The sequence below is a fragment of the Lepidochelys kempii genome, chromosome 9 (assembly GCF_965140265.1).
Source record: "Lepidochelys kempii isolate rLepKem1 chromosome 9, rLepKem1.hap2, whole genome shotgun sequence".
NCBI lineage: Eukaryota > Metazoa > Chordata > Testudines > Cheloniidae > Lepidochelys > Lepidochelys kempii.
In genome coordinates, this window is record NC_133264.1 from 28,102,817 (window position 1) to 28,117,920 (window position 15,104).

The 15,104-nt window shown below is 41.4% G+C and overlaps 1 protein-coding gene across 4 annotated transcripts in view; it reads right to left on the bottom strand.

Annotated features, from left to right (window-relative positions):
• RNF13 (ring finger protein 13) overlaps nucleotides 1-15,104 on the bottom strand; it is a 105,193-nt gene that overhangs the window by 17,364 nt on the left and 72,725 nt on the right. For all 4 annotated transcript variants that reach the window (XM_073359710.1, XM_073359709.1, XM_073359707.1 and 1 more), the window contains one exon: nucleotides 7,196-7,289. In XM_073359710.1, the coding sequence (XP_073215811.1) occupies nucleotides 7,196-7,289 (94 nt within the window). The remainder of the gene's footprint in view (nucleotides 1-7,195; nucleotides 7,290-15,104) is intronic.

The window sequence follows — 15,104 nt, forward strand, 5'->3', positions numbered from 1 at the left end:
GGTCTGTGGGCTAGTTACGCTGAAGAATAACATTCATGTAAAGCTGAACAACCCTCTTGAGATCCATCTTTATATCCGTGTAACTGAAAGTAGAATTTGGATCAACAAAGACTGCATCGGTATGACTAAACAAAATTTTACCCAACAATACCGCACTCGTATAATTGAGGAAAAATCTGGAGTATTAATTTCAGTCTCTATAGCCCTAATCACTTAGGTCCAAATGACTTAATCAGAGGACAAAATGTGGACCTCTAAGTTTGGTCAAGCAGGAACTCAAAAGGAATGTGGGCCAGATTAATCCTTGATGTAACTCCACTGACTTCTCATGATGTATCACATCAACATGAATTAAATTTAGAAAAGTTACAGGGTTGGTGAGGATGACTTTCAGCAATGTCAGTAGGGCCATTAGTCATATGAAAGGTCTTGGGAGGATTAGCTACTATTAAAAAAATATATATATATATATCTGTGTTGGAGTCTCTGGTGCTGCTGTTTGTGATCATTGCTATTACAGGATGAGTACTTAATTCACTAACTTCTGTTTGTTGGGGGATAGAGTAAAGGGGAATTGCTTTTAATCAACTCTGATGGGACCTTTAATGTCAAGAACTGGTAGTTCTGAACATTTTGATAATGGAGACTCAGCATGGGATGCCCAGGACTACACTGAGACCCACTTGCTTAGAAAATTCTCAGTCTACATGGCTACAGAGAAAAATGAGTATGGTGTGACAGGATTAAGTCACAAATTAAACGCTGGTGAAGCTCCATTAGATCAATAGTGTAGTTGCATCTGGGATGCATTTTCCCCTTTATAAAGGCTTCTGTTTCTCATGCAGGAAATGAAATATCTATCTGCAAATAAGAACTTTCTCCACAATGTGAGAAACAGATATGTGGATTTGTTTCACAGCTATTCTTACAAAGACTATACTTTTTAAATTAAAAAAAAACAACACAACAATGGATCAGTTTAAAGAAAAAAACACCCAAAAACTGTCCTGCAAACTAAAATTAGCTGAGGATTTATGGGATGAGAGAACCCAGGTCCTTAATTAATACCTATCGTTCTAAGATTTTTTTAAAAAATATTTTTTTCCAGATACATCTTTGTTATAGACAGAGCTAGCCAAAAGGTTTTACATTCAACTCTAATATGAGCTGGTAAATTTTAGATCAGTAGGGGGAAAAAGAAAAATAAACAGACTAAATTCTTCTTTGGTCTAACTCCATTAACTTCTATGGCATTACATGAGAGGGAGAGGGCAGAGCCTGAGGCCTGAGCAGCAATGGAAGGTTACTGACCTCTAGGTCTACTTTAAAACCTGAAAAATGTTATCAGCTAACAGCAGAAAGCTGACAGTACATTCTAGCCCTCTGCTATTCATTTTAATAAGATAGCTCAGTATGGCCCACTTCAGACTTACTGTATTCTAAATATTCAAACATAAAAGTTTTGCATTCTACAATACAATGACTGATTAACACTGATAATTAGTCATTCTAAGTCACATCATGCAGGGTGTGGAGAGTATCCTTGGTGGAGCACAGGGTTGGTTCCCAGTTGCTTCAGGTATTGGTACTATCATTACTGAATGATCACATTTTTTGTATACAGTATCAGACCTAAAATAAAGTTGCTCTGATGGCTCAGTTGCAGGTTTGATCTCCGATTTTATCTAATAATGCCGATTGGTATGGAAGGAAGGGAGCTATATAAAGAGTCCATAAGTTTGCCACAAGTGGCATTTTGCGTTTTAAATGATCCACTGATGCTTGATTCATAGTTTTATAGAGCAAAGGGTTTAGTCTCCTCATAGCTTGCTGTCTGAGTACATTTGCTATAGATATGATAAAAGCTAATCAGAGAATGTCAAGGTCCTGCACTTCATTACCTTACTTAGAGGTCACTAACAATATCTCCCCTAAATACAAGAGTGAGCTGACTAGACAGTCACAGGATGTTTTCTGGCTGGGAATGACATGGCGTGTGCTGCAGATGTGTGCAATATTCACACAGATACATACACTGAAAGAAACACTTGGTTTTTACAAATGGTGTATTTTCAAAATATTAAATAGTTTAAACTATGTATTGATCGTAACAAAGTGTGGTGAATCTATATTAAACACAGAGGAAAGTTGTTTTTTAAAAAGAATTTTGCTTTCACTTGTGTGTGTTTTACTCTTTCTATACTGCTCTGAAACCCCAGTTGTCTTGGATATTTTTGTCCTTATTTCCCTTATCTTCTCCCTCTAAACAATTCAAGGTTTCCTACTATGTTTTGACTTTTCCCTTTCTTCCCTGAAAAGTCTTTATTCAGAAAAGCTTCAAAGCAGCATAATTCAACATCCAAATTGGAACACTCCAAATCTGTACACTTTACAAACTTCAAATCTGCACAGAAAAACTGCATTTATACATGTAAAGCAGATTATCATTTGTAAGTGCAAAGAAAAGGTGACCCTTTTTTAGAGACAGGTTGAATGTCTCATCCTGGTGTCACCTGAAGCAGTTGCCATCCAGCTGAACAAGTAAAATCAATGAGTTTGTGTATAGATCATTCTCAGAGCTCCCCCAATTAGACTTGTCATGATGCTAGCGTGCCCTCCCAAGAGAGCTTTCAAGGAAGAGAGTCCCTTTCTTAAAAAGCTTGCAGTCCAAATTAAAACAATTGAACAAGAGGAAAGGGGAGGGAGAACCAGGCAAACCACGACAAGAGTGAGTAGGCTGTTACAAATAGATACTCTGGCGATAGGAGCTATGTGTACAATTGGGATGATACTGAGACATTACTCCTCCCCTCTCGCTAAACACAGACAATAAATAATTAACAGTAAACCCCATGAACTGACTTGCTTGAAGGAACACCAAATTATGTTTTCAATGGAAAATGCAAAAAAACCCAAGAAACCGCAACATGCTTAATATTTCTGGTTTTAATTAGGAATCCTTAACAGGGAGCAAACTTAATATTAGCCTTTTGGCTCTAGATCACTCCTTTGTAGCCAATTCTATCCCCAGAGAAATAGAATATTATAGCAAGGTTCAGTCAACCCTGTAAAGTGAAAAGCTTATTATTTTTTATAAGACCAACTTTGCACATGACACTGTACAAACTCTTAAACTAACATCTGCTTTGCGGGTAGTACCCTCGATGTTATTAATAATGCAGGAACGTTATCAGAGGCAGTGGAGAACTGCATATGGCTCTGTCCTTGAATCTAAACCAATCCCTAAAGCGATACTTTTGCACACTGAAATACATTGCACATTAACATGAACTTTGCAGTAGCCATTAATTTTTATGAGATTTTCTTCAATTTCTTTTTGTACCTACTACTAGCTTGTACAAATGAACTATTACGTGGCAAAATTGTAGCGTATGTGAAAGACCAAAAGTGAAGTGTGCAGTAGGTACTCCTCTTCTGCGGAAGCAGACCAAAACATGCAGGACTTTTTGAAATGGCTGTTAAGAAAATAAGAACAGCCATACTGCACCAGACCAATGGTCCATCTAGCCCAGTATACTGTTTGCTATCAGAGGCTGGTGCCAGATGCTTCGGAAGGAGTGAACAGAACAGGGCAATTTATCGAGTGATCATAGAATCATAGAATATCAGGGTTGGAAGGGACCCCTGAAGGTCATCTAGTCCAACCCCCTGCTCAAAGCAGGACCTATTCCCAGTTAAATCATCCCAGCCAGGGCTTTGTCAAGCCTGACCTTAAAAACCTCTAAGGGAGGAGATTCTACCACCTCCCTAGGTAACGCATTCCAGTGTTTCACCACCCTCTTAGTGAAAATTTTTTTCCTAATATCCAATCTAAACCTCCCCCACTGCAACTTGAGACCATTACTCCTCGTTCTGTCATCTGCTACCATTGAGAACAGTCTAGAGCCATCCTCTTTGGAACCCCCTTTCAGGTAGTTGAAAGCAGCTATCAAATCCCCCCTCATTCTTCTCTTCTGCAGGCTAAACAATCCCAGCTCCCTCAGCCTCTCCTCATAAGTCATGTGTTCCAGACCCCTAATCATTTTTGTTGCCCTTCGCTGGACTCTCTCCAATTTATCCACATCCTTCTTGTAGTGTGGGGCCCAAAACTGGACACAGTACTCCAGATGAGGCCTCACCAATGTCGAATAGAGGGGAACGATCATGTCCCTCGATCTGCTCGCTATGCCCCTACTTATACATCCCAAAATGCCATTGGCCTTCTTGGCAACAAGGGCACACTGCTGATCCATCCCATCATCCAATCCCAGCTTCTGGCAGTCAGAGGCTTAGGGACACTCAGAGCACAGGGTTGCATCCCTGACCGTCTTGGCTAATAGACATTGCTAGATCTATCCTCCATGAACTTATCTAATTCTTTTTTGAACCCAATTATGTTTTTGTCCCTCACAACATCCCTTAGGAATGACTATGCACTGTGAAATACTTCCTTATGTTTGTTTTTAAATTGGCTGCCTATTAATTGGTAACCCTTGTTTGTGTGTTATTTAGAGGGGTAAATTTAATACTTCCTTTTTCACTTTCACCATACTATTAATGATTTTATAGACCTCTATCATATCTCCCCTTAGTCTCTTATGCAATCTGAACAGTCCAAGTATTTTTAATCTTTCCTCATATAGAAGCTGTTCCATACCCCAATCATTTTAGATGCACATTTCTGTCATTTTTTTCCAATTCTAATACCTCTTTTTTGAGATGGGGCTACCCAAACTGTACACAGTATTCAAGGGGTGGATGTACTATGGGTTTATATAGTGGTAATATATTATTTATCCCTTTCCTACTGGTTCCTAACATTGTTAGCTTTTTTTGAGTGCTGCCACACATGGAGCAGATGTTTTCAGAGAGCTATCCATAATGACTCCACAATCTCTTTCTTGAGTGGTAACAGCTAATTAAGACCCCATAATTTTGTTTGTATGTATTGGGATTATGTTTTTCCAGTGTGCATTACTTTGTAGTTATCAATGCTGAATTTCATCTGCCATTTTGTCACCCAGTTTCGTGAGATCCCTTTGTAACTCTTCGCAGTCAGCTTTGGTCTTAACTACTATGAGTAATTTTGTATTGTTGGCACCTCACTGTTAATCCCCCTTTCAGATCACTTATGAAAACTTTGAACAGCACAGGTCCCAGTACAGATCTATGAGGGACCCAGCTATTCACCTCTCTCCATTGTGAAAACTGGCTCTATATTCCTACCCTTTGCTTCCTATTGTTTAACCAGTAACTGGTCCATGAGAGGACCTTCCTCTTATCCCTGGCTGCCTACTTTGCTTAAGAGCCTTCGGTGAGGGACCTTGTCAAAGGCTTGTTCTATTGCACTGAATAAAAGAAATTATTGCCCTTTTAATTTCTCAGTGTGTGTTTAGTAATTTTGACTAACTTTTAGTGATTAACTCTATACAAAGTAAATATTTTGGAATTAAATTTTTAACTGATCACATCCCCTGGCTTCCTGGGAGCATTGGGTGAATGGAGGGAAAGCAGGACGCACTACAGAAAAGTGGGTAGATTATACCTGCAACACAGTTCAGCTGATGCAGAGCCTCTAAAACAGTGGGCAACTTACATGCCCCAAATACTTCTGTTTCCAGACACGACTAAATAAAACATCACACAGTCTTGTAGTCGCTGTTAATGCAGTGAGAAAAAACAGAAAGGGAGCCATAGGGGCGTGAAGGAGCTGACAGTTAAAATTTAGGACATAAGAAATAACCTTAGGTTTAGCATTGGCTTTTAAGGTTACTCCTGAGGGAATTCTGTGCCAAAAAAATAAAAATTCTGAGCACAATATTTTAAAATGCTGAAAAATTCTGCATATTTTATCTGTTAATAAATAAATGTGGAGGTTCCAGCATGGCAGTGGGAAGCACAGGCTATGGGCTGCAAGGAGGTGGGAGATCACCCTGCAGCCCTGCTCCTGGGACACAGACTGACACAGCGCAAGAGCCGGGCCTGCCCCAGAAACCCTCCAGGGTCCTGCCTCTCCTCTCCATGTGCACCAAGATAGCAAGCGAGGGGGACAAAGTCTCACAAGCACACCCAATCCTGGCCCCCAATCCAGGTGTGGGACAAGCAGGCTCAGCTGGTAAGATCCAAGTGTGAAGGGGATTAGTATGGGGGAGATCCAGGTGTGGGAGACTCAACGGGGTGGTCAGGATGCTGAGGGAATGGGGCTTGGTGGAGTAGAGCTCTGGGTGCAGCTGGTTGGGACTCAGTGGGACGGGGATCTGGGTGGGGGGCTCATCAGGGTGGTTTAGGTGTAGGAAGGTGGGGGTTCAAGTGTGGAGCACTGCGGGAGATGGTCTGGATGCAGGGAGATGGGCTTGGTGGGAGGGGGTCTGGATGCAGGGGTGAGGCTCAACAGGGGGTTCTGGGTGCAAGGGGCTGAGGCTTGGTGGGGGCTCTAAGTATGGCAGGGTCTGGATGTACAGGGGTTGGGCAAATGGGAGGAGCAGTTCCCCATACAGTGATTCCTCCCACTGTGGCTGAGGTGTGATGGGGCAAGAAGCGGAGGAGGGGGTGTGGAGCTTCCTGCATCTGGGGGTGGGTCTGGCCCGGCTCCATCCATTCCTTGCAGGGGAAGAGGAAGTTCTGTCTTCCCCAGCCCAGCTGGTACCTAGCAGCTGAGCTTGGCGCATGGTAGAAGCCACAGGCCTAGGGCATCCCCAGCTGCCGCCCGCCCACCCCCCCAGCAGAGATTTATCTCTCTGGCAGCTGCTCCAGGCACCCGACACAATGCACCCGTGCTGCTGGGGAGGGGCGTGTGACCACTCTTGTGGCTTCCCTTTGCTTCCCTGTCATTTTCGGCAGGGAAGCAAAGAAATCTGCGAAGGACATGAATTCTGCATGTGCACAGTCGTGCAGAATTCCCGCAGGCATATGAGGTGTATAAAATACCATAATAAACTCCTAAAGCACAACAGTACACGTGGGGCCTGCTCCCGCTCCCATGGAAGCAAATGTCAAAACTCCCTCTAATTCAGTGGGAGCAGGAGCAGGCCCAAGATGTCTGTTTTGTTACAATGTGCTTTCATTTCAAATGATACCGTCCAGTTTAAGTAGTCTCACAATTGGTTTTCAAAGCTATAAAAAAATTCCATTTGGATATTAGTATTTATTTAAGACCAATGGAGTTGGATTATTTAGACAATCAAGATCCACTTGCCTTTCTTAAATTTATGTAGAGGAAGCTTCTTAAGCTGATCTTTTCGAAGTCGATTCCTTCTTGCTCTATGTCTGTCTTGCACAAATTTTGTGATCTGGAAAGAAGCAGACATAAATAAGAAGATGGAAACACAAAAGACAGCAAAAGAACAATGAAATAGCCAGTTTTGTTTTGTGAGCAACGATTCTAAGTTAGCCAAAGATGAACTGTCCCCAGGAGTGGGGTAACATACAGCCATCTTTGTCCCAGCTGGACTCAAGGGCAAAGACGTATACGTACAAACAGCAGTGAAGCAGGATAATTTTACACCAGTAAGATCTCTAGGTGACCATGATACTAAAAGTTGAATGTATATTACATTTATACAGAAAATAATTTAATAGGAAATAATGGAAAACTCCTTGCTGCATCCCGTACAACCCCACTGAAGCAACACCCTGGCTCAAGTCAATGGGGTAGAAGATGGTGTAGTCACGGCAGTATATGGCTCATTTGGCTTGATTCTGTTTTCATTTACAGTGGTTCTGTACCAGTGTAACTCCGCAAGCAGATTATTTCCTGCTTAGCAGGAATTTATTCGTAGCACCTAGCTTCAGTTTCCCCTTTGCTAACTTCAGGCTGTCTCCTATCTTGCTCCCTTTGATCACACAGAATAAATCATCCTTCTTTTTTTCTTACAGTCCCACAGATATTTTTAGTCTGTTACTATGTCCTGGCTTTATATGATGAGATTATTTTCATGGCCAAATTTAGAAAGAAAATGACGAGACAGCCTTAACTACAATGGTGCTAAAAGACAAACTGAACAATCCAACTTGGAAAATGGCAGAGCTCACCATTTTGATAACTGTAACAGTTATACAGCCAAAGCAGAAGAGACTCTACAGCTAGCTACCTTATGGTACAATAAACACTGTTGAATATTTGTATTATACACAATGTTAATTTTCCTTGCTGTCTGATAATCACTTAAGGAGTCGTTTTCACTTTCTGACCCCTGCTATTCTTGTAAAACTACCTCTTATCTCTTTTGTTTAATATAATGTAAGTATAAATGTAGGTATGAGTGATACAGACGAAATACACAGCATGTTATAAACATGCTATCTCATGACAGTTTAGCTGAAATGTTGATATCAATGTAATTCTTCCCTGAGGAAAACCAACTTGCTATTTTTTTGCTTTGCATTTATAGCACATTTAGATTTCCCTGTTTTGGAGACTGAACTTCCAGGCATTTTTTTTCCAGGTGTGAACTGTGTAGTAGTAGGATTTTATGTTTGTATTTTATATAATTTAAAATAAAAAATAAAGAATAATGTAGCATGTATTAAATGTGTAAGTGTATGATTTGATTATATTTTGCTAGCCCTTTTTTTTGAATAGCAGAAAGGAATGGCCTAATGGGCCATTAGTAAAGATGCATTAGCCAGAATTTGTGTTTGAAGCTCATTTTAAGGCAGTGACAGACCTTGAGGGTTACCATTTTGTTGAAGGTTTAGCATTTTAAAATAAGTAAAAAAATGCAATGATTGGTTGGTTTTTTTGCATTGCAATTTGATGTTTTTGTTTAAATGTTTTGTGTAAATTAATTTTGTTTTGTGTGTGAACGAGGAATGTGTGTGTTAAAAAATAAGTGTGAGGCCATTACCGGACCAGATGTTTTAGGAAGGAATCAAGGACAAATGCAAGGGCACCAGGAGATTACAACATGCTCCTATAGAAATGTCAGAAAAGGGCAAATTAACAACTTTAAAAATAAAACAGGCACCTATCAATGGGAACAAAATAGCTGTAATTAAAACCAGCATGGGGTAACTCCCTAAAAAACTTAATAAAAAAACAAAATAAAAAATCAATTTAGAAAAACAAGCACTCGTTAAACAACAATTGATTACAGCATGATGGTGCAAAACTCATTGGTCCCAATGAAGGAAAATCACTACATAAACAGGGTGCCTTGCTATGAAACTTTGGGTTTGTCCTGCCAAGACTTCCCCGGAGCATTGTGTTGTGACCGACAGAACCCGACTCCTCCCTGCTCACGATCAACCTAGCTGGCCACTAGATTGATCTGGACTCTGGACTGGTAGCTATAACATCGACTGGTCCGACAGCGTGTATGTGTGTGTGTGATTGCATGCATATGCTAATTGTTGTATTTCCAATAAATGCAATGTATTGCCTTTTCCCCTGAAAAAGACCCCATGTGCTTCTTATAAGCATCACAACTGCAGTTAATCATCTGGGATTTAGATGCTAGACAGCCTCTTATTTATTTCCTATTTAAAACTTGAGCTTCATGGGAAGAAGTGCTGGAGGACCAAATCCAACAAATCTTTTGGGAGACCATGTCTGGATTCTGTTTAGGGTTCAGTCCAGTGGCTGAAGCGAATGTCTGATTGGATATCTGAGTAACCTCTCATTCATGACGACAAAGAAAAAAGGAACAGGACGCAGATCAGATGTATTTCTGCCCTCAACTTGTTAGCAGTGTTGGACAAGTTTATAGCCACGCACTGCACTGAGGTGTAAAAATCCAAGGCGGTATTTTATTTGCAATTCAGAGAGTAGGAGATGTCCTGGAGATTAATGTATTTAAATAATCTGTGATGGCTCTATCATTATAGTATCTATCCTGGTATCTCTAGATTACGTTGCTTTAGACAACTGGTCCCCGGGGAGCAATGTACTGTGGCAGTGCCCTTTTGGGTCAGCTCAGCTGCTGTTGGTTTGTTGTTTTCTCTTGCTCTAGGAAGATAGAATTGAGGGAAATGAAAGAAGTGCAATTCTAAGGAGAAATGTCCTGGTCAATTCAACTGTAGATGGCCTGAACTGATGTAATAAACTTATATCATGAGAGGATTACCTTTCACCTTACGGCTTGTCTACATGGGCAATTTACAGAGCTGCAACTTTCTCGCTCGGGGGTGTGTGTGTGTGAAAAAACATCCCTCTGAGCGCAGCGAGTTTCAGCACCGTAAAGCACCGGTATAGATAGTGCACCAGCGCTGGTAACTACGCCCCTTGTGGAGGTGGGTTCTGCCGTGACCACACAAGCCACGTTAAAGCGCTGCCGTGGCAGTGCTTTAGCGTTGTCAGAGCAGACTAGCCCTTAGAAACAGTTGTTTGTTTTGTTTCATTTTCTTCTATAAGTGGAATAAAGCTGAAGTACTGGTAACTGTTACATTTTTACCATTCACAGTCAATCTAAAAGACTTTTAGCAAAATGAAGTGGTGTAAACACAAAATCAATCATTTTACATTTTAAAATTCTGCTTGTAAACTTATATCCAACAGGCGGCAGTTATATGTTACACTGTTGATTTATGAGGCTCAGAATAGTTCTGATATTCCTGCCCTTCATTCAAAATGTTATACAGAGAAATCTGTCTTAAGCAACCACACAATGGATAAAAAATAGTTGCAGAGTGGAAGTGTGCTTTAAATTTAATTAAAGTCAAACAGAATTGCCTTTTTATGGCTGTATGTTCAGTGTATATATGGTGAATCTTGCCCTTTGCACTGTCTGTATAGGTACCCTCTTGTCTTAAATGTCCTTTTGTAAAGAATAAAAAAAAAAAAAACAAAAAGAAACAATTTAAGTACCACTAAACAAAATCAGGGCTTGCAATTCTTCAGCACACAATCTGACCTAGCAGACATCTGTCAGCGTCCCACAGTTCACCTGGAAATATTTATATCCCTCTCTTTATAGTTCCATATGAAAAATTAAAGTTAACATCATGAGAGTAATGGAAGCAGAGGAATCCAGACCTCTCAGAGGCATTGTTTCACGCTATCTGCAGACAAAGAAAGTAGTTTATACTTGGTTCACATTTGGAAGGTTAAATTTAGATGACTTTTAACACCAAGGAGGAGTTTACAGACCTACCCTTCTCCCCTGCTTCTCCCCTCTGACTCTACAAAATGTATCTTAAAGTTACCTGGGAGAGTCGCATGGCATTGAACCAACTATTTCTGTGCGCAAGTCTACATGTGTTGTCTACTATCAGAAAGGTCCAACCCACAGAATATATCTATGACCTTCTTGGCCTTCACTTTACTCCAATTGTCTCTATCTTGCTTGCTTTTAATCCGGGAAGTTGCACTATTACTTGGGAAACTGCCTTCTCTCTACCACTCTCATATGATGTTAGGAACATGCAGCACTTACATAGCATTCTAAGTATCTAGTAAGAGCCCTGTACTACAGAGGGAGAAGCTCAGGAAGGGAAGCTAAGTGACTTAAGCAGGATCTCAGATCTGCCTTATCCAGAGAACTAGATGCCTTATACGGAAGGCCAAAAAGATTTTAAAAACTAGCTCCAGAACAGAGAGTTTTCTAACTGGCATTGGTGGAAAAAGTGGAACGTCTCATCCCCCCCACAACAATCCAGAACAGAAGCTGTAGCCCAAGAAGATTGTGTTGCAGAGCAGTTCGGCTATTCTGAGCAAGGGACTCAGAGGATGTAGTCACCGTACCTCAGCTGTCCCTCGCTCCCCAAAAGTAATCCTGTCTAGCCCTTAAGGCTTGCACAGACAGTTGTTTGCTCCCAAAATCATGCAGGATAGGGCTTTCATTTCAGCAAGTGTCAGTTAGGCACCATCACAGTGCTGCTATCCCATTCAATTGTTATAAAACTGTGCTAATTCAGAGCATTGACCTTTTCTACATCGACATCAATAGGGCCTACACTTAAAGGGCAGACCTAAAAAGGACAAATTGTTCAACTTGTATGTATGGCCTTTGCTTGGATATTCTGCTGCCATCCCAAGAAAATTCCACATATATTTCCTGTAACACAGTTAATGTTATTTGTAATGCAGAAACCTGTCTTTTCTACTGTCAGGGTAATAGCTGCAATTCTAAGGAGATGTGGCCTTTTGATGAGTTCAGTCTGGTTTTTGTTATATCAGTCTTGTCCCTTGCTGATCTACATAAATCAGTCTATAAAGAAGTTAATTTCTTGCCCTGAAGAAGACTTCCCAGAAGTTCACAAGGAAGCTTTAGAGCTGTTCTAACACCAAGATGGAGTATGAGCAGCTGAATTGGTGGCAAAAGTCTACAAAAAGGCATGAAGAAGCACCTTTAAAGAAGAACGAATCTCTACTGATGAGGCATCCATGATGGAAACCTGGGGTGAAATTCTCATTCTACTGAAATCAAGCTCATAATCTATTTTCTCTAGAGACCATTCATTATTTTATGTATTTTTCTCATATCCACTTATTCATCTCCTTTGAAAAGATTAGCATTATTTACCTTACAATCTTTCTTCATATGAGGATTTTTCCATGCCCTCTAATCTGAGATAGGGTGACCAGTATTGCACACAGTATTGTAGATGAAATGTAAATCTAGTACCACTGATTTACATAATAGTATTACAATAGTTTCTGTATTGTTCTCCATCTCATTCTTTATGCACCCTAACATCTTGGTTGCTTTTTTGAACTTCAGCTTCACACTGAGCAGATGAACAGAGGTGCTGGAGTTGAAGCTGCAGCACTGACAAATTTAAGAGAAAAGGCTGTTCATGGAGCATTCTCCATGAGGGCCATCATCCATGGAATTTATTAACCCCTTGGCTTGAAGTATCTGAATCTGCTGACCTTCAGGTCACACTGCATTATCTACTTACCCATGCTATTGGGGAAAGAACGACAAAATGAGGGCTGGTGTTTGTGGGTAAGGCAAGGTATTGTTTGGGCTTGAGGTAATCTCTGGTTGGTTATTTTCTTCTTCTCTGGATTTGGGAAGAGGAAAAGTTTTAATCTTTTATGTCACTGATGTTTTAATGGTGCCAAAGGTGCCTACAACCAAGGACAGGCACTTTTAAAATTATAATTTAATTTGAATTTATAATTCAAAATAACTAAAATAATCATCAATGTAACATGAGTCATCACTGAAAGAGTTGTAAAAATGCACCATAGTGCATCTGATGTGGAAGCTGCTTCTTATGGAAAAGGAGAATTATGAATGACCAGAGACTCTGATCAGAGAACAGTTGGGGAGCGAGTCTCTAAGTTACTCACCCAGTTGAAGGGCATGTCTACACTACAAAATTGTTAACCTAGCTGACACTGGTGTAAAGCCACTGCAGTAATTTCTTCCTTGCATTGGCAGTGCATATCCTCACCAGGAGCACTTGAGCTGATTGAACCGTTAATGTGGGGCATTGTAGCACAGCTTCTGAAAGGGAGCAACAATCTATGTAAGCAACGCAGTGTCTACATCACACTGCGTAAAACTAACTACCTTGACTATACCCCTCTCATGGAAGTGGAGTTAAGTTGTGTAGTGGGCAAGTTACATCGTCAGGAGTGAAATTTTAGTGTAGACACTTACATAGTTAGGTTGATGTAACATGCCTTGTGTTTACCTAACTCTGTATTGCAGACCAGGGTGAAAATTCCTGCTAAGAACTGGACTGAAAAGTTCAAATTCAAATCATAGGTAGCTTCCAGCTCAGTTCTTTGGGAGGAGCAGTGATCTACTTGAGGAGACTCTCGGGGTATGTTTACACTGCAGAGGGGAATGATCCTCCCAGCCTGGGTAGACAGACTTGTGTTAGTGGGGGGCTCGCGCTAGTGCACTAAACATAGCAGGGTGGACGTTAGGGCTTGGACTGCAGCTCAGGTCTCAAGATGGGGGTGGAGGGTGGGTTGCAGGGGCTTGAGAGTAGTCTGAGCTGCAATGTCCACACGGATGTTTTTAGCATGCCAGCTCAAGCCCCACAAGTGCAAGTCTGTCTGCTCAGGAGCTCCCAGCTGCAGTGTAGACATACCTTTAGGCGCTCTCAGCAGCCCCTTGTTAAAAATTTTCAGCCAAACTGACAGGAAGCTTGAGACGGTTTCCCTGCTTCTGATGGAGTTCACCCTCCCTCTCTGTATTCTACTAAATCATCCCTGCCACAGATGGCTTACCCCTGGGGCTCATGAATGTTTCTGAAGAGCAAGTCTTTTGTTTTTGCAATGTACCAGATTGCACCAGACGTCAGGTATTTTCCAAAAGTATTCACAGGGAAGGCTTCCCCACTCCCCCACCCCAGCTGTTCTAACAAGGTCTTTACCCCAAGCCCAAGGTTGAACACTCTGCTAGACTATTAATCAACTCAGGATACTTTTCAGGAACAAAATAAAAAATGTTCCCAGCATGAGGCACTTAGTATGCTTGGCACCTGGAGCTGTTCGTTATGGTTAGATACCACAATAGGCACATCAGAGAGAGAGAGAGGAAAGTATTTTATTTAAATGAATTGTCTCCCCAGTCCCTCTAGGGCAGGGATCAGCAACCTTTGGCACACGGCCCGTCAGGGAAATCCGCCAGTGGGCCAGGATGGTTGTTTATCTGCAGCGACTGCAGGCTCGGCCGATCTCTGCTCCCACTGGCTGTGGTTTGCCCTTCCAGGCTAATGGGGGCTGCGGGAAGTGGTGGCCAGCATATACCCCGGCCCATGCCACTTCACACAGACCCCATTGGCCTGGAATGGCGAACTGCAACCAGTGGAAGCTATGATCGGCTGAACCTGCAGACGCTGCAGGTAAACAAACCGTCCTGGCCCGCCGGCGGATTTCCCTAACGGGCCGCATGGCAAAGGTTTCCAATCCCTGCTCTAGGATGACCAAACAGCAAGAGTGAGAAATCGGGATTATTTTTTTTCAGGGGCAGGGGGTGTAGTTGTATATATAAGACAAATATCTATATAATATCTATATAACATATAATGTCCTATCTGTAACACATATACACTGTTGGGAGACAAGTTCTATCACAAGGTTAAGGGGGGAATATTTTTGTACAAGCTCCTTGTTAAAACATTTGCAGCACATCACTGGTCTCCAGTCAGGAGGAATTCAGTGGCGATATTCCCTGTGCAACTGGGTCCTAGGATGACACTAA